Genomic DNA, 20,472 nt, shown 5'->3' with positions numbered 1-20,472 from the left:
GCAGCCAGGTCTCTGGCACTGAGCCTGGCTCTATGGCTCAGAAGGGAAGGGGGTAGAATTGGCAAGCAATAGTGATAGGAGATTCAATGGTTAGATGAACAGACAAGAGATTCTATGATTGTGAACGAGACTCCCGGATGGTATGTTGCCTCCCAGGTGTCAGGGATGTCTCCGATTGTGTCTGCAGGGTTTTGGAGTGTGGGGGTGCAGGGTGTTTGATAGACAGATGATAGGGCAAAGTTGCATCAGTGTGATGGGTTGAAGTGTGTCTATTGTGATGATACTACTCCTTTAGCAAGGTTATGATGTTCTTGGCTTTTTTTTCCAGAGAGGTCGTAAAAGACACACTCCGAAAAGTCTGGGCTTGGATGGGTTTTAGGGTCAGCTTGATTATAGCTAACAGATACTGCCTCTGGCAAAAGGCTTTTAAGTTAAAAAAAAACACGTACAAAGAAAGGGGAGTATTCCATTCTCCCAGCTCAGCTTTTCTCTGGTTTGGTCTGGCTGCACACTGAAAGTTGTCAGGCTGCTGGACCCAAAGTAGTAGGTCCTGGCTGATCCTCCTCTCTCTCTCTCTGACATCTCTCCTGTAAGACCCTGTGTTTGATTTTACCTTTTGTGCTGAGGGATGTTTGAGGATTGTTCAAGTATTTGGAACAGCGTCATTAAGTTGGGATTATCTGTTGGTTAAGTTATTCAGTATTCTGTTCTCTTGTTTGTTGGGAATTTGGACCTGGAAAAGCACAGCAGGTCAGGCAGCTTCCAAGAAACTGGAGAATCGATGTTTCGGACAAAAGGACACTTCTCCATTGAGCTGGAATTCAGTTATGGCCAAAAGAAATCACAATGACAGAGGCTCAACCAATCCTCCGCTGCAATGGCCACAATGATCAACTATCACCTCCTCACTCATAATTCAGAAACTGATTCATATTTTTCTTACTCTTACTCTTAGTCTCTGTGTGTACATGGTGCAGTTCTGTTACTTCTCATGTGGAAATTAATCAATCCTCAATAGGCCTGATAAACCTCTATCAGGTCATCTTTCAACCTTTGTTCCAGTGAAGAGAGTCCCAGCCAATCTGCCTTTCTTTATAACAGAAACTTTCTATACCTGGCAACATCTTTGTAAATCTCTTCTGAACCTTCACCAGCTTAACAATATCCTTCCTATAACTGGGTGACCAGAACTGGACACTGTATTCTAGAGGAGGCCTTCTCGATGTCCTGTACAAACCTCAACATGATTTCCCAACTCCAAAACTGTCTTGTTTCCTTATGACAATGGTTAGTTGACTTTTGCTCAAGAGTCTGCTACTGTCTTGTTTCCTTTTGACTGACTTGTTAGCTAGCTGGCACTAGTACTCCGAGCAAGGGACTTGATAACTTAAAATCTAGATAACTTGGCACCTTTTAAAACCTGCGGTCCTTTGGGTCTGTGAGGCAGGAGATCCTTTTTAAGTTAATCTCGTTGGAAACAACTGAGAGGCTGGATGAACAGGAAAGGGGTGTCATTTCATCTCTCTTCACCTGGGAATTTAACAATTTGGATTATTCCACTCTAATGAATTGGGGAACCTGGATCTGATTATAATAACGGTGAAAAGATAAGGCTGAGGATTCCACTTCCAGATACAACTTGTAACAAAATATTCCAAGTGGATGGATGCACTCCGTGGTACTGCTTTCAAAGAATGCCTTTTTAAAAATAAATCACAAAGCCTTTAGAAATTAGGCCATATGTATAAGGAGTAAGTAATCATCGAGTACCTTTTTATTCATTAGTCAAGTTTTATATTTGGATAGAAAACATGATACATTTTTGTGAAAAGTATTGAACTGCCTGTTGTGTTAGCTGCAGTCTAAATAATCTAATTAGAACCTAACATAAAGAATTCATACATTTAGAGAAGAGACCATCAGCCCATTAAGTCTGCACCGACATAAAACTACTCTAAACCTATACTAGTCTCCCATTTCAGGACTTGACCCATAACTTTGAATGTTATGACATTTCAAGTGCTCATCCCGATACTTATTATAGGTTGTGAACTTTCCTGACTCAACGTCCTTCCCAGGCAATGCATTTTACGTTCTTACCACATTCTGGATGAAAAGGTTTATTTCCAAATCTCTTCTAAATCTCCTACTTTTCACCTTGAAGTTAGGCCCCCTTGTTGACCTTTCAGCTTTCTGTCCATGCCCCTCATAATCTTATACACCTCATTCAGGTCCAATGTCAGCTTTTTCTGCTTTTAAAAGAAATCAACCCAACCTTATCCAGCCCCTCATCAAGAGTAGACTGCTCCATCCCAGGCAACATTCTAATGAATCTTTTCTGGACAGCCTCCAGTGCAATCACATTCTTCCTAAAGTGTTGTACATAGTACGCTGGGTTGGCATCCCAAAAAAAAATCACTAATTAACAAATACTACAAATGAATGGTATTCTTTCTCGTGACTTCAAAAGCGAAGAGAGTTTTGATATGTTGGTAACCACCTTCACCTGAGTGTATTCTTTTCCACATGATCAGCAAGTTATTCCACAAGTAAGCATGGATTGACACTAGTCTGCTTTTCTTTAAATTCTGAAAATATATTTTCTCTTTCAGAGAAACCTGACAGAGTATTTTGTAGCTGTAGATGTCAACAACATGCTCCATCTTTATGCCAGTATGTTATATGAACGGCGAGTCCTCATCTCCTGCAGCAAGCTAAGCACTGTAAGTAGTACTGATAGCAGGAATGCACAAACATATCAAACCTTCGTAGCATACATATAAATGAATTTTATTTATTAGAGATATGCACTCTGTTTAATACTGATGGAGGAATTGGGGTCAACTACCTCCTCACTTCCTGCCTAAAATAAGGACTACATTGAGGCCAACTGACATTTAAGAAAATAAGCAGCTAGGGAAATGTAGAGGGGTTGTACTGTTGATCAAGTTCTGCAGAATTCCAAGGTGCAAAAGATTTAATAGTTATAGTATATTAATCACCAAAAGCCAACGCATAGGTACAGCATATAATTGAGAAGGCAAATGGAATGATATCCTTTAGTCGCAGAGGAGTTGAACACAAAAATATGTTTCAGTTGCACAGGGCATTGGTGAGACCACATCTCAAATACTATGTATAGTTTTGGTCATCATATTTAAGGAAGTAAGTAAATAAATGAATTGAACAGAGTTGCGAGGTAGTTTACTAGATTTATATCTGGAATATCTGGATTGTATTATGAGGATAGTTTGGACAGGCTAGTCTTGTTTCCACTGGAGTTTTTTAAAAAAATGAGTGATTTGATTGAAATGTATAAGATCCTGAAAGGTCTTGACAAGGTGGGTGTGGAAAGGATATTTTCTCTTATGGGCCAATATAGAACTAAGGGACACTACTTTAAAATTAAGGACGTCTCTTTCAGGAGAAAGATGATGAGATTTTCTTTTCCTCCGTGGTGTGCAATTTTGGAACACTCTGGCACAGAAAGTGGAGGAGATGAGGTCATCGAATACTTTTAAGCCAAAGGTGGCTAGATTCTTGCTAGGTAGGGAATAGAGTTGTTGGGGGTGGATTGGAATGTGGAATTTGAAATACAGCACAGATCAGCTGTAATCTTCTTGAATGGCAGAACAGTCTAGGGAGACGGAATGGTCTATGTCTGCGTCTATTTTGCATGTGTTTGTAAGCAAAAAAAATAGATTGCTCATGTTCAATGGCAGCTGGCTTGCCCTAATTCCAAAAACCACACTCATCTGTCAAAAACGGGCACTAACCAAATGTAAATTTATTGCCACAGAAGACTGTGGAGCACAGGCTATTGAGTATGTTTAGGACGGAAATAGGTTCTTGATTGTCAAGAGGTTCAAGGGTTATGGAGTGAAAGCGGGAGAATGGGGTTGAGAAACTTATCAGCCATGATTGAATGGCAGAGCAGATTCGATGGGCTGAAAGGCCTAATTTCTGCTCCAGTGTCTTATGGTGTAATGCTGTTATGCTTGTGTCTCAGTGATTACATTATGCCTGATTGTAAGTATAAGTTGCATCTAAGTATGTATTAAAAAGCAAAGAAAGGAAGTAAGAATATATAGATTTCTAGCATGCATCAAGTCTAAGCTCTGAGTTACCTTGGAGCAGTGATAATGTACCTGCAGCTGTTTTAGTCCTTGTATGATTTATTGTTTGATGATTGCACATGAACAAACAAGTTATCAGTGTTGTGATTTAATTCTGCCCCCTTTATCGGCCAAATATTCCCTTGAAAAGTGTTAGCTTTTATTTCCTATCTCCCCAAAAGACTTGTGCCGGATTTACTTTTGCCTCAGACACACGCCCTTCTCTATCTGAACTGTTTCAGACAGGTCAGTAGACCACCTTAATAAGTGAAATGTTTTATCTTTTTGTTGTCTTGTTCTATGCAGTGTCCATTTGAGTATTTGAATCATTGGTTGTTAACACTTGAATTATTCTAAGTATCTATTATTTACATGTTCCTGAGTTCAACATCCATTGGTACTTTGTTGCCTTACTGATGTTCAAGACAGGAATTGTAATCAGAACTCGCTTAGTATTGACCTAATGACGGCTGCTGGAGAATGAGCCAGTTTACTTATTGACACTCTTCCCTTGTTACAAAATCTGACAAAATAATATTGCTTTCTATGGAAGGAAAATTTCAGGAGACTCGATATTACATCAATACAAATTTAGAAATGCCATAACATATTGTTGATAGTGATTTTTTTAAAAACAGTGATTTGGATAACTTGTATTCCCAATTGTCCTGAAGACAACAGAGGCAAAGTAAAGATGCCAGATACAGAAGGCTTTGTTTCTTAGGACTCCAGTTACTGCTCTGGTCATGAACTTAAGTGTTCACGAAAGCATAAACGTGCAAGTTTATTTCTGTTGATGCTTACTTTCTTCTGTCACTGTACAGTTCAGAATAAAAGGGCCCAACTTTGATGAATATGCCATGTCAAGGAGGCAATTAGGCCCCAGTGCACTATGGCTAATGTCATCTGTGCAACACTTCAAGCAGTTTTTTAAATATGTGTATATGTTGTATAAATGGAAGTTGTTGAGAAAAAAAACATTCTGGCTTCCTATTCCTCCTTGATCTCCATTGAAAAAAAAAACAGCCAGGATAAGACTGAACACTAATGTTTACTACCTAACCCAATACTTTGCTGGAGGACATGATCATGATACCAGTAACCATGGAATTGTATCCAAACGACATCAACAGCTTTAGGGAAGTAAATTTGTAATTTTATATGGAAAGCACATTTTAAATCATAATATTAAATACACTTTTTATAATTTTCTCAATGTAAAATACAGCTTCGTTAATCTATTGCTTTACTTTTTGGACTGGTTTGTTTACTTTTAAGTCAGTATCTCTTCATATTGATAGAATCAGGACAAATGGTTTTCTGTCACTTCTCATCTATTAGGAACTCCTTGAGCACTGTTCTGGCACCTTGATGACATAAAGGACTCTTATCAACTATGTTTACTTCATCTCCATCTGACACTGCTCAGGCTCAGTACTACTTAGGCTTCCATCAAGTGCCAGAATGATGAAAGCACTGAAAGATCGAAAAGCACTATCACACTCAAAGATGGTTTCACATCAATGAAATTATGGTCATATTTCACTCGCACTTCAGATACATACACTGAGAAATTGTTTCCCTTGTACTGATCAATAAGTTCTGATGTACTGCTGAACAAAGATTGACAACATTTTCCCATATTATAGGCATTTGCAGTGTTAAAACATGATAGAATTTTCTCTTAGCTACCTAACAGCACAATACAGCTGTGCTATTTGTCAAGTAGCTGAAACGAGCCAGAAGTAAAGTTTACCATGTTTTGGCCAAGTGGTGTTACTTTTATTACATTGATGCCATTTCACAAAATGAGTATTTCTTTTAAATTCACCTGAGATGCCAAAGTTAACTTTATTCCTTATCAGAGCCATGTAAGCTCAAATAATTTGTTTCTGGAATGCTGGTGGTGTAATACCTACATTGTAATGTCCAATGTCATCAAAGGGAGAAACTTGAATTAAAATCTAAAAATTGTACAAATGGGTCAGTGATTTCAATATTTTTGCCCAGTTATTTGGATAAGGATTCAGTGTATGAATCTGTGCTAATGTTTTGAAGTTGAAGTGTGAGTAGAAATTGAGTAACCTACTATGCATTATTTTGCACAGAAACAGAAATTGCTGGAGGAACTCAGCAGGGCTGGTAGCATCTGTGGGGAGAAAGCAGACTTAACATCTTGAGTCTGGTGACTTTCCGTCCGTATTCTTCAGTGACATCTTTATCAGTGCTCTGATAAAGAGTCACCAGACTGATTCGAAATGTTAACTGCTATTTCTCCACAGAAGTTGTCAGATCTGCTGAGTTTCTGTAACAATTTGGTTTTTGTTTGAGGTCTCCAGCATCAGCAGTTCTTCATTTTATATTAATTATTCCTTTGAAGAACTTCCCTTTTGTTGCTTTTATGCAAAGCATCTGACATTTGTATGTGTAAGCACAGCCTTGAGCACAGGAATTACTTCCCCATTCCCTTACTTTCACTCTGTATTACTGTTTCTTTTCAGATCCTGAAAATCAACCTCTCTTGTTCATTTGTTCTGATAACCGTCTGTTGTTTTGAAATTGAAAACAGTTATTGATAACATTCTAGTTAAGTGCCTTGGGGTATGTTACTTTTTTTTGGAAAGATGGTTTATTAGTGGAAGTTGTTGTTAGAAATATCATGACAGTATGCGGCTGGTTACTTATCAGGTGTAAGCCACTAACCAAAGGTTGTTAAGTATGTTGTATAAATATCTGCTGAATGTTGTCCAGTCTCTGAACTTTCCTGTATGACATCATGATTGCAATATCATTAAAAAGCAGAGAATGGAAAGAGTGTGTTGAAGAACATGAGATGTGTTAAGGAAAAGTTGCAATTTCTGCTCACTAATGACACGGCATATTTTGCTGCATGAATTATTTTAGTATTTACAAATGTGTTTGGTCTAAGGCAACTAACTAGATATGGATGAGAGAGAATTTGCTGATGTCTTGATCATTTTATGAACAAAAATGAATACGGTTAACAAGCTAGTCTCAACAATGTTTTCAGGACGACACAGTGGCTTGGTGATTAGCACTGCTGCGTCACAGCTCCAGAGACCCAGGTTTGATTCTAGCCTCTGCTGATTGTCTGTATGGAGTTTGCACATTCTCTCCGTGTCTGCATGGGTTTCTGTGGGGTGCTCCGGTTTCGTCCCACAGTCCAAAGATGTACAGGTTAGATTGATTGACCATGCTAAATTGACCACAGTGTGCAAGCTAGATGGGGAGTGTAGGGTTGTAGGGGGTGGGTCTATGTGGGATGTTCTTTGGAGGGTTATTGTGGACTCGATGGGCTGAATGGTCTGCTTCCATACTGTAGGGATTCTATATTAAAGCTCTCTCGTATGAACAGTGAGAGGCATTACCAGCATGGGATGAAGAATGGGGGAAACAGTTGTATTAGATGACTAAAGCAAAACTTTAAAAGAATGTAATAATATGAGCATGACATGATCCTTAGATTCATTCCATTAAAAATAGTGTACAGATCGTATCTTATATAATTGAGATTGTCCAAGTAATTTTAATAATATGGAATGCTGTTGTTATGGTGGATTTTATTTATATTATACGATTGTTTCTTAATATAGAGCCTTGAAAAACTAGACAGCAGAACCTGGAATACTGATGGTTTCAATTTAGTGTTCTTTCAGATGTATCAAAGTAGTTTGTTTGTTTGGCCTTGCAGTATTAGAATCATTCATTAAGTTTCGCAGCACTATTTAGAATTATTTTGGGAAAGACAATATAGTAGTCATTAATAATATGTAACAATAACTTATGTTTGTACAACACCATTAATACGGACTTTTTTTGGGGGCTTTACAGAAATTGAAGTAAGATTGATGTGAGCCAGTAAAGGAACTATAAGAAATGGGGAATAAACATTTGATCAGATAGAGATTTTAAAGATGTTTGTAAAGCATGAGGTGACAGGCTGGACAGGTTTAGGGAGCAATTTCTAGAGCTTCGCACATATTCTGTTGAAGGTTTAGCAACCAGTGTTGAGACAAAGGGTGATACTTGAGCGGTTGGAATTAGAAAAGATCATAGTCTTACGAAAGGTTACAGATTCATGAAGGGGAAAATACCCTGAAGAGATTTAAATCCTTAGTACTAATGATAGATGTTGTTGGCTCCCATAGCTTTGCAATATTCTTTTTCAGTATCTTCAGCTGTTTCTTGATATCATGGGGAGTGAATCATATTAGTCAAAGACTGGCATCTGTGATGCTAGGGACCATAAAAAGAGGCTGAGATGCATTATCCACCCCCCTCTGGTCGGAAATACTTCAGCGACGCCTTTTGCACTGATGTGCTTGGCTTCCCAATTGTTGAGGATGGGGATATTTGTGGAGCCTCCACAAATTCATTCCAACGACTATTACATTTGTGGCTAGTATGGTAGGATTGCAGAGCTGAGATTTGATTGGTGGGGGGATTGCTTAGCCTTGTCCACGTTCTGCAGTTTCCATTGTTTGGCATGCAAGTAGTCCTGTTTTTTAGAGTCATAGAGATGTACAGCATCGGTCCAACTTTTCCATGCTGACCAGATATCCCAACTCAATCTAGTCCCACCTGCCAGCACCCAGCCCATATCCCTCTAAACCCTTCCTATTCATATATCCATTCAGATGCCTTTTTAAATGCTGCAATTGTACTCACCTCCACCACTTCCTCTGGCAACTCTTTCCACATGCAACCATCCTCTGCATGAAAAAGTTGCCCCTTTGCTCCCCTTTATATCTTTCCCATCTCACCTTAAATGTATGCCCTCTAATTCTGGACTCCTTCAACCCCAGGGAAAATACTTTGTCTATTAACCTATCTATGCCCCTCATGATTTTATAAACCTCTATAAGGTCACCCCTCAGCCTTCGACGCTCCAGGGAAAACAGTCCCAGCCTACTCAAACTCTCCCTAGAGCTCAAATCCTCCAACCCCGGCAACATCCTTGTAATGAACCCTTTCAAGTTTCACAATATCTTTCTGATAGGAAGGAGACCAGAATTGCATGCAATATTCCAACAGTGGCCTAACCAATGTCCTGTTCAACCATATTTTTGTGTATGCCTAACAATATTTAAAAACACAGTAGCTTCTCCAGATAAACATCTTATTTGCATGGTACTGCTTCTGGCCTGCTCTCCTCTCCTGCACTCTTCATTAAACCTGGTTAGTTCTCCCAGCTTGATGATAATGCTGGAATGGCAGATGTGCCAGGCTATGAAATTGCAGGTTGTGGTTTAATACAATCATGCTGCTGCTGAGGTTCACGGTACCTGTTTTGAGTTGCTAGATCTGTTTGAAATATATTCCTATTAATACAGGGTATCCTCAGTGTATCTGCTATCAAATTCTGTGTGCTCCAACCACAACAGATTCAGCCTGGATTGTGTAAATTGGAAAGAAAGCAATTGTACAGGAATGCAAATGTTATTGAAGGTGACCACCAGAAACTCCATTTTAAATGGAGGTTTCCTGTTGAGGAACAATTTCACATGGTGATGGAAAGCCCCAAAGTAGCTTAGTCGTCATGTCATTTTGATTGAACATTTTAATTCCAGTCCTTCACACTGTTTCAGGCAGAGTAAGTGTTTAGGGTCCTGGCATTCCAATCATGTAGTGTTCATAAATTTAATTCTCTTTCTTTACCTTCTGATATTTCTAATGTGAACCATGATGTGCTGATGAATTAATACCAAAAAAAACTTTAAAATTGGAAGAGTATATAGAAATCTTGTAAATCTTGCTCAATTTCTTTACATTCTAACCTTTAACAATTATTTGCCATTAAAATTTATTTCAGTCTCTGGAAATAAAAATTGCTACCATTCCACGTGAGAATAAAATCAAAATGTACTTTTTACAGGAGTATTCGTTGGATAATTTGCCTTCTAATAAGTGCCTTTACGAGCTAAGCCTTTTATATTTTCTGGGGCAGTTGCCATGGGCATTCTACAAGCTAAGAACAGTTAATGGTTTGACTGGAAAACAGAGCGCCAGATTTAAATTCTCTCATTGTCCAGTTTGAATAGTAAAAGGAAGATTTTAATTGAGAAAGACCCCTAATGCCTTTGGGTTTTATTTTGAAGGATGGTATAAATTTGTTAGCCCTCAACAATTGTACATCTGACTTTATTAAATGGCTACCATTACATCTCATTCAACTGAGAGTTATGGAGGGGACTTCTTCCAAACCAAAAATCCCAAGCGGAACTTGGTATTTCCTAGCATGCACTAAAACCAATTGCTAATTACAAACATTTTTACACATTACTTACATTCGAGAGGAGGTTAAATGGGTTGAATCTGTTCTATAAGGACATTTCATATCAGTAATTCTTTATTCCTGATTATGTTTGCATAACCTTGAAGACACTTTCAATTAGCATGTGTTAAATGCACCAAGATAATGAATAATGTATCCTACGTCTTGCTCGGGAGACTGTTACAGATGGAGGTTGGACTAGGGAATTTTGGATCACTTTTGCAGTTGCTGGCATTAAACAGTGTAAACCTTAAACTACCTAGTTACACTTAATGCTCATTGGCTTGTTGGAAATGCGCCATTCAATGAAAGCATGCACCGGTAAGTAGTCAGGCAGCTTAATAAGGAGGGAGTCCCTCATCAAGAACTGGCCTCAATTTCAGAAATAACATGGTCATCAGCACTACCTTGGAAATATTTCTAGCTACTGTGAAGGGGAATATCAGTGATGTTCTGCTCTGGTCAGAGTTAAACTCTCTTTCGCATTGTATTGTCCATACAGTTATGGAATATTTTGACATCATGACACCTGGGAACCTGAAGACCGATATCCTAACAAAGCTGCAGCACAAGAGATTGCCATAACTTTGCAAGAATTCCACGAATGGAAGAGTAGACCTAGTAGAGTTTGCAAATGCAGCAGTAATGAGAGCTTTCTGTGCCACAAACCCTAAAGGTTTATTCACTCGGAAGACGAAGAAGACTGTTACCTAAAGTGGATAATATCAATAGCAAGAAAATAGATGTTCCATCAAGCCTAATAATAGAATAAGTAAGTTCTTAGTGTCGGACCAAAGGAACAAAAATCAGTAGAGAAGCATTAACAGAACTACAATTGAAAGGCAGGAAGAGTAAGTAATACAATGAAAGAAATAAAGCACTTTACCATTAGAGCATACCTGTGCTAGTATCAATGCTGAAAATTCTGCTTAGAGCTGTTGAGGACTTAATGCAATTTTCAAAGGGAAAAGGGAGTGTATTTCAAGGTTATGAAACTAACATTACCTTTAATATTTGAATCAGTGGCTGTATTTGCAGAAAACCTCCATCTAGGTAGTTCTACGGAGTCATAAGATTGTATCTGCTCGTATTGTTGAACCAGAAAGTGCTAGGAGCTTTGAGGTTCAGTCTCAATTTCTCTCATTATAAACAGCTTGGTTTCAGTATAGTGATCGCTAATCAAATGGTGACTGTTACACATGTGCTATTTCCATGCTTGACAGAAGGTGTAACCATAGCTTTTCTCCCTGGAATTGCACACAGCAGTCAGTACAAGCCTCAGTTGGTGCAAATGAGGTTATCTGTAGGCCATCTACTTTTCATGCTAATTAAATGCAGTTCAGTTTTTTTTTCTGATTTACAACTCCTAGTGAAAAGCACCATGTCCCTATTAGAGTGCCAAATGGATCAATGCAGATTATAGAAATATAATGGCATCTCAGCAGGGAATTTCCTCCTGCACCATTCAATTAAATAGCAGATATTGATTGGTTTGGCTCAGAAAATAAGTGATTGTTATCAGGACTTAAATGGTTTTGGTTCATAACTGGATTGCTTATATTACTACGGAACTATCCGTTGTCTCATGGGATGTGTTGACTGCGTTATGTTATTTGTTGTCAGCATACAATATAATGGTTGTCCCATGTAAAATAATGAGAGATTTGCCATTACCTGAGAAAAAGTTGAGCCATGCAAACTATTTTGCTTTATTGGCAGTCATTCTCAGAAGTTTTAGTTATAATTTTGAATGTAAATCATGCAAAAATATTCTGTCAGTGCACTTGGAAAAATGGTAAAAGCTTGTATACCATTTAAAATCTTCTCGACTTTACAAAAACAGTTGCATGTTAGCTCTGAAAAAGTTAAAAAGGAGCCATATTGATCAAATATGAAGTAAATGAGTCACTTTAGCTCACAAACCTAAATTACCTCAGAGTGCAGTTGCTAAGAATTCACACACAGAAAATATACTAAGTCTCTCCTCTGTAAGTATACCAATACTTTGTGGGTTGCACAAGATACATTTGACTCTTCAAGAGTTCATCAGTCAGAATAGTGTCCTTTCATTGTTAACAAACATGTAAGTAACCAAAGTAAACACCACATTTGTCTTTTTGCAAATTATTATTTTCGTGGCATAATAGCAATGGCACTGGTTACATGGATTCAATAAAACCTGGAATTAAAAGGTGGCGTTAAGTCAATAACACCAAAGATCCATATCATTGACTCATGTATTTTAAGGAAGAAATCTGCCCCCCTAACCTAGTCTGGCCTGTTTCTGATTTTGGACCTACAATAGCAAGCCATTGTAAACTGCGACAAAATCTAAAGAAAGAAATTACATCAGATGGACAACCTGGCATCAACTTAGATACTAGCAACCAAATACTGCTCTGTCAACCATAGGGTCCCAAACATGGAGAGGGATAGGAGCAGATGTTATGGGAATGTATTTAATTCCCCCTCCCTCAGTTAAAATGTTATTAGGCAGGAACTGGGCGCCTAAATTGGGAACAGATATTCTCAGGGAAATGAGCAACAGAAACATGGAGCTTGTTTAGGGAAATTGTCACTTGCTGCAAATGCTGAATAGGTTTGTCCCACTGAGGCAAGAAAAGAATATTAAGTTGAAAGAACTGTTGAAAATCTAGTCAAGAGGAAGAAGATAAAGCTTTCTTAAGGTTGATGAAGCAAGGATCAGACAGGGCTTTAGATTACAAGTTGGCCAGGAAGGAACTAAAGAATGGACTTAAGAGAGCAAGAAGGAGGCATGAAAAAGCTTGATCAGGTAGGTTTAAGGAAAGCTCGAAGACATTCTACACTTATGAGGAACAAGATGGCCAGAGTGATGGCAGAGGCTATCAGGGATGGTGGAGGGAACTTGTGCCTGGAATCAGAGGAGGTAGGTGAGGTCCTTAATGAATACTTTGCTTCAATACTCACCAGTGAGAGGGATCTTGATGTTTCTGAGGTCAGCGTGAAACAGACTGATATGCTAGAACAAGGTGATGTTAGGAAGGAGGATGTGCTGAAAATTCTGAAAAGCATAAGGATAGTTGAGTCCCCTGGGCCAGACAGGAGATACCCAAGGTTGCTATGGGAAGGGAGGCAAGAGATTGCTGCGCCCTTGGTAATGATCTTTAAATCCACTGGAGTAGTGTCAGATGATTGGTGGGTGGCAAATGTTCTTCACATGTTTAAGAAAAGGAATAGGGATGATCATGGGAATTACAGACTAGTCTGTCTTACGTCTGTGGTAGGCAAAGTATTGGAGTGGATTCTGAGTGACAAGATTTATGATCGCTTGAAAAACCATAGTTTGACAAGAGATGGTCAGCATGGCTTTGTGAGGGGCAGGTCTTGCCTCACAAACCTTATTGAATTCTTTGAGGATGTGACAAAACACTTTGATGAAGGTAGAGCAGTGGATGTGGCAAACATGGATTTTAGCAAGGCGTTTGATAAGATTCCTCATGGTAGGCTCATTCAGAAGGTGAGGAGGCATGGGATACAGGGAAATCTGACTGTCTGGATACAGATATGGCTGGCCTGTAGAAGACAGAGGGTGGTGGTATATGGCAAGTATTCAGCCTGGAGCTCAGTGACCAGTGGTGTTCCACAAGGATTTTTTCTGGGACCTCGATTCTTTGTGGTTTTTATAAATGACTTGGATGAGGAGGTAGAAGGGTGGTTTAATAAGTGTACCGATGACATGAAGGTTGGTAGAGTAGTGGATAGTGTGGAGGGCTGTTGTAGGTTGCAACAGGACATTATCAGGATGCAGAACTGGTCTGATGAGTGGCAGATAGAGTTCAACCTGGAAAAATGTGAAGTCATTCACTTTGGAAAGTTGAATTAGAATGCAGGATACGGGGTTAAAGGCAGGATTCTTGACAGTAACAGATGTCTGCAAATCCCTCAAATTTGCTACCTAAGTTGATAGGGTTGTTTAGAAGGCATTTAGGTTGTTGGTTTTCATTGCAGAGGAATTTAAGAACTGTGAGGTTATGCTGCAACTCTGTAGAGCCCTGGTTAGACCACATTTAGTATGTTGTGTTCTTTTCTGGTTGCCACAATGGAGGAAAGACATGGAAGCTTTAGAGACAATGAAGAGAAGATTTACCAGAATGCTGCCTGGACTGGAGGGCATGTCTTACGAATATAGATTGAGTGAGCTGGGACTTTTCTCATTAGAACGAAGAAGGATAAGAGGTGACTTGATAGAGGTATACAAGATGTTGAGAGGCATAGATAGAGTTGATAGCGAAAGACATTTTCCAATGGCAGAAATGTCTATCACGAGGGGGCATAATTTTAAGATAATTGGAGGAAGGTTTAGGGGCGATGTCAGAAGTAGATTCTTTACACGGAGAGTGGTAGGTGCGTGGAATACACTGCTAGCAGTGATAGTAGAGTCAGATATATTAGGGAGATTTAAGCAACTCTTGGATAGGCACATGGAAGTGATCTTAGAATAGGATAAAAGTCCGGCACAACATCGAGGGTTGGAGGCCCTGGACTGTGTTGTACTGTTCTATGTTCTAACATTTGGGGAATTACGCCAAAATTCAGAGAGCTGCCTGATTACCCGGGCAACAGCCTCATGGAATCGTACCTTGAAAACCAATGACCCTGACACCAACATTACCATTCATAGGTATATAGTGTCCGTCAGTAGGACAGATCTATCAAAGGTGGCTGCACAATGGTATACTATCAGGAAGAGTTGTCCTGGGAGTCCTCAGTCCTCATGACTTTTTTTAATTTGTTCGTGTGATGTGGGTGTTAGACCAGCATTTAGTGCCCAACCTCCTTCATTCTGTAGAAGGTAGTGGTGAACTTCCTTCCTGAATGGCTGATATTCATCTCAACAGGGCTTGGACTCAATACCCTTACAGGGAATTTTGATAGTGCTGTTGGGAAGGGTTTGGTCAGGGAATGGAAACCTAAAAATAGATTCAGAAGACAGAAAAGATGATTGGAAATAGAGACTAAAAAATTAGTTAACATGTTTAGATGGCAAAGGAACAAAGGCTACAGAATAAACACCGATGGAGTTTGTAAAGCTAAATGAGGTAGACAAAGATTGAAACAAATGATGTGTATTTGCAAACTGATGTGAGATATGATGAATTGGCTATTACTAAGATCTGACTGAGGAAAGGAACCACAACATTCCTGGTTAAATGGTTAAACCGTTCTTGCAAGGTATGTTGGAGATGACATTTGTTTTGCTTGTTTGAAAGACCCTGTATAGACAACAAGCAAAACTAATGTCATCTACAAAATACCTTGCTAGAACTGTAACAAACACTACACTGGACAAACAGGCAGAAAACTAGCCACCAGGATACTTGAACATCAACTAGCCCCAAAACAACATGACCCACTCTCACTAGTATCCTTACATATGGATGAGGAAGGACACCACTTCAACTAGGATAACACATCCATTCTAGGGCAAGCCAAACAGAGACACATACACACTAGAATTCCTAGAAGCATGGCATTCCAACTGGAACTCTCTCAACAAACACATTGACTTGGATCCCATTTACCACCCCCTGAGAAAAAGAACAGGAAATGATATGACCATAGGAAATGATGTCACCACAGGAAATTGCATCACCAAATCCAAGGAAACTCAAACATAGAAAGTGGGCTACACCACTAGTGCTTCATTCAGAGGCTCATTGAAGATATTACCTAGTTTGGTGACAAAACGTCTGAAAATGAACCTTCCAGCTCAGCGAGCAAACCAATATCCAGAACCTCTACCTGAGCTACAAATCTTCTCAAAATTTGCAAATTTCATACCCCATTTAGATGATATTTTCGGTTACTCCTGTTTGCGCTGTTTGAGAGCCAGGATTTGCCTTCATGTAGCGCTGATGCTGTTGTGTAGTACAACAAACAAAGTAAGAACATGACTGTAATCTGCACTCATCAGTTCAAGCAACAGGAAATGAAACCTGTTCATCAGTCAGAAATGGCACACTCGTGTCTCAGATAAATTTTTAAAAAAAATTCCAGTGTAGGCATGTGCCCTGATCTGAGTAGAGACTGTAAATACCATGTCAACTCCTTCAGAAAAGAACAATGTTTGAGGGAGTCTAGGTGGTTTTAATTGCTTGTGTAATACAGTCCCAATTTCAAGCAAGTAATTAGAAAGCATCCAAATATTGTTATAAATGGATTAATTCATAGATTCATTCATGGTCCACAGCTGAATAGAGCGATCAAACTGATTTGATAAATAAATTGATATTTAGCTCTGTATGCCAGTATGGTACTTTTTTTTAATCTACATTAATGCAACCCACCTGACATTATTGTCCCAGCTCATGGTACTCTTGAACAATAGAGGCGCTCTTCCTGTACAGTGATAGTGTCCCTAACCCTGGACTGAGAGGCTGATTGCCATCCAAGTTACATTAACCCCAGCCACCCCCCTCCCCACCACCCCCCAATTTATCTCTCAGCCCCTTGGGCCACCCATCCCCCAAACAAAACACTCTCTCTCTCTCACTCACTCTCTCTCTCACACTCATGATGAAGAGCTTATGCCTGAAATGTCTATTCTCCTGCTCCTCGGATGCTGCCTGACCAGCTGTGCTTTTCAGTTCCACGCTTTTTGACTCTCGTGCAGATAAAGCTCAGTAAAGCTTAAAAAATTTAGACATAACAAAAGACTAATAAGGTAATTTAAATTCATCCTTCTTGTACTAAAATTAATCCCTTGTAAAATCTGCTCGCTGACTCTGCCACAAGTATGGGAATCACTCCCATCCCTTTCACTGGCAACAATTTAATTCCATCTTCATTTCCTCTGCAATGCCAATGAAATGTAACTTGAGGCATTGATTCTGTTACTGAATACGCAATGATATGAAGAGTAACTTACTAAGAAGAGCATCTAGGTTCTGTTTCCTTGCAGTACTTTAACACCAGTTTTCAGTCAATGCAAAGAATTACAGCATGCTCCTTGCAGTCGTGGAAATGCAATTCAGTGAATATTGTTGCAGCAATTTCTGTCCATCTCAGTCATCACCTTATCTTCACTGTGGCCTCTACAAGCATCATATGTAAACTCACAGCCAGCTTCAATGCATTTAGATGGCATCCCGGTCTACCTTTCGACTACCTCCATTGATTCTGTGGTGTCATCCTGGGTGAGTAGTTGTTTCTTAGCTGAACTGTACAAGGTGAGACTGAAACCTTTCTGTTTGAATGTACCAAGAATCCGAATCTTTGCTATAATCTTTCCCTCCCCTCCAGAGGCATTCTGTCAGCCTAAATTGGTCTCGCCAACTCTATCCTACAAAAATTCAAAATCATCCATAGTAACCAGCCCTTGTTCTATCCCATTGAGGTCCTGCACGGTCATCACATTTATTTCACACAAATCCTCCTCGTCTTCACTTTCTTCCATGGTCTCATTCTGTCTAACTCGGAAGTTATCTTTCTTGTGAAGTCTGCAAAGATTCTTTGATTTAGGTGCATCTCTCCAACAGGGAATTGGCAGCACTAGTAGTGGAGCAAGGTGATGTCGATTTTTATTTTGGTGAGGTGTGATGCTTGGCATGGAAATAAATTTTGTTCTTCAACTTTGATTTAAGATTGAGGCAAATAAAAAAACAAGTCAGCTATGTTGATTGAACCATTTCAAGTGTCTGAAACAAACCTCAGTCACCTTCTGCTGAAGAGGCTGGATATCACAGATATGGGACAGTGTGACTTCTTGGCGAGGCTGGGAAAGAGCAGACTACAGTCAAGTAAGGAGATGGCATGGTGGCTCAGTGGTTAACACTGCCTCCTCACAGTACCAGGGACCCAGGTTCAATTTTACCCTCTCGTGCCTACGTGGAGCTTGCACATTTTCCCCATGCTGTGCGGGTTTCCTCGTACAATCCAAAGATGTGCAGGTTAGGTGGATTGGCCATTGGAAATTGCCCGTAGTGTCCAAGTACATGCAGCCTAGATGGATTAGCCATAGGATCGGGTTGGAGGGTGTGGCTCTGGGTAGGATGCTCTTTGGAGGGTTGGTGTGGAGTCGATGGGCCGAATGAGCTCCGTCCTTACTGTTGGGATTCCATAATGTGATGATGATGGTCATGAACCCGTGGGCCTCAATTGCAAAGCCGTGAATTTTAACAAAATGACAGTTTTCAGGGATGGATTTTTTAAGACTAATAAAAACACTTAATGAAGAATGCATTTTCAGGAAGAAAATTTACAGACCGATTAACACATTGGTTGTCCAGTTGCACAATTGCAAAACAGGTGTGTTGTTTGTTCTTGGCCAGAAAAATAAAGCATTGCTGAATTCTCTTGTGTAGACTTGTGCACCAGCTTTAGGCTGGGTGTGGTAAATTGGTTCCAGTATTGGAGTAGTAACTTTGATTCCAAGACAAATCTCACTGGCAGGTTAGCAGTTATCAACATGTTTTTCAGAGGTCAGTGTATTTAATGGTTTTGACTTTATTATCTTTGACCTGGCAATGCAAATGAGAGGGAGGTTCCTTCATCTTGGTGGAGTGATTGAACTTTGTAAAAGCTCAGTACAAAGGCACATCTTCCTAACATCTCTGAAATGTAGGTGCAAAGCTGATTAAATAATTAATCAAGTATAAACTCATTACCTTCATCACAGGAATCTGGCCCACTGCTCAATGGTGTTCCAATCAAGATACTTATATTGTGTTGTTTATGTTGTGCTGGCTTTAATTGGAATTCATTACTATGGAGTACAAACGTGTAATCTCCGTATGCTGGTATGGTGTGCTCAAGATATACTAATATGTACCGAAAGTTGATGGCACCTGTACATCCTTGTTCATTGGCTGAATTTCTGATTTTTATGAACTGCATATATGAAATGCAAGCACCTCTTCATAATTCTACAATATATATTGATAAACAAGCCAGATTGTAACATTCTTACACCTTGTATGTAGCTGGATTACAGACTGGGTTTAACAAAATGTTTGGATTACTGCATGCACTGGAGGTAACAAGAATAACCGGTAAAAAGAATGAGGAAATAATACTTAAGTTGGCATCATATTTTCAGTCATTCATTTTAAAATCTAATATGTTCTATTGTGTATTTCTGCATGCACTTCCAGTCTACACTATTTTACGATGACTTGTCACATTTTCCCTTACTAAATTCACACAGGTACTTTTGTAATGTGTTTTTTCGTGGTATATTTACATGATTTGGCTGTTTCATGGCTTCATGACCAGACTGTCAGCAAAGTGACAGCTAAAGGTTCTGAAAATATCCAGGTATAGATCTCGAAACCTACTGACAGATCCTTGAAATGTGAAAGCTCATAACAAGCCCCTTGTATTTTTGTTTAAATCTTGGATCTCTTGTTTTAACTTTAAAACAACTGAAGAAATGTTCTCCTTATTTTAGGTTATTTTATAGGTTACTCATTTGTGCACTAATAAGCTCCTTTACTAAAATTTATGTTGACTTACAATCTTCTCAGCAATCTTTTCATGCTTTAGAAACACTTCCTCACTAGAAATGCAACAGATATGCTTTGATGAAGGAATATAATTACAGCATGGCAAAATTATATAGGCAGTTTGTATTAAAAGTGTGGGCACAAATTTGTATTGAAATTGTAATTTGTTAGTTTGACATTTTTGCTGTGGAATCTCAAGATTTCACTTGATGGGATGGAAGGTTACAGAAATCTTATTGCTGTATTACTGGTAGATGGTGTTCTGTGCAGTGGTATACAATCACCCAATTGAACAAACATAGCCTAATCTAAAATATTTCCTCTGTTTGAATGGGTCAATAACTAGAGGATATACACTCAGCTTCATAAACGAAACTTATAGAGAGGACACAGCAGGATTTTTGCTCAATGTTTGGAATACTTTAGAAAAGTAGAGCCTTTTATTGTCACGTGCACTCGGAGGAGTGCAGTGAAAAGTTTGTAATGTTGCCTCGGCGCCATCTTAGGTACAGAGTATCTTGGTACGGTTACTTTGTGTTGTTACAGAGTTTCAAAAAGGATACAGTATATAGTTGTA

At 39.1% G+C, this 20,472-nt stretch overlaps 1 protein-coding gene across 4 annotated transcripts in view; it reads left to right on the top strand.

Annotated features, from left to right (window-relative positions):
* dennd1a (DENN/MADD domain containing 1A) overlaps positions 1 to 20,472 on the top strand; it is a 509,155-nt gene that overhangs the window by 248,173 nt on the left and 240,510 nt on the right. For all 4 annotated transcript variants that reach the window (XM_060841064.1, XM_060841063.1, XM_060841067.1 and 1 more), the window contains exon 9: positions 2,613 to 2,723. In XM_060841064.1, the coding sequence (XP_060697047.1) occupies positions 2,613 to 2,723 (111 nt within the window). The remainder of the gene's footprint in view (positions 1 to 2,612; positions 2,724 to 20,472) is intronic.

This window comes from Hemiscyllium ocellatum, chromosome 21 (assembly GCF_020745735.1).
Source record: "Hemiscyllium ocellatum isolate sHemOce1 chromosome 21, sHemOce1.pat.X.cur, whole genome shotgun sequence".
In the NCBI taxonomy this organism is placed as follows: Eukaryota; Metazoa; Chordata; class Chondrichthyes; order Orectolobiformes; family Hemiscylliidae; genus Hemiscyllium; species Hemiscyllium ocellatum.
The sequence above is the reverse complement of the archived record's forward strand: the minus strand, read 5'-3'. Positions and strand labels throughout refer to the sequence as shown.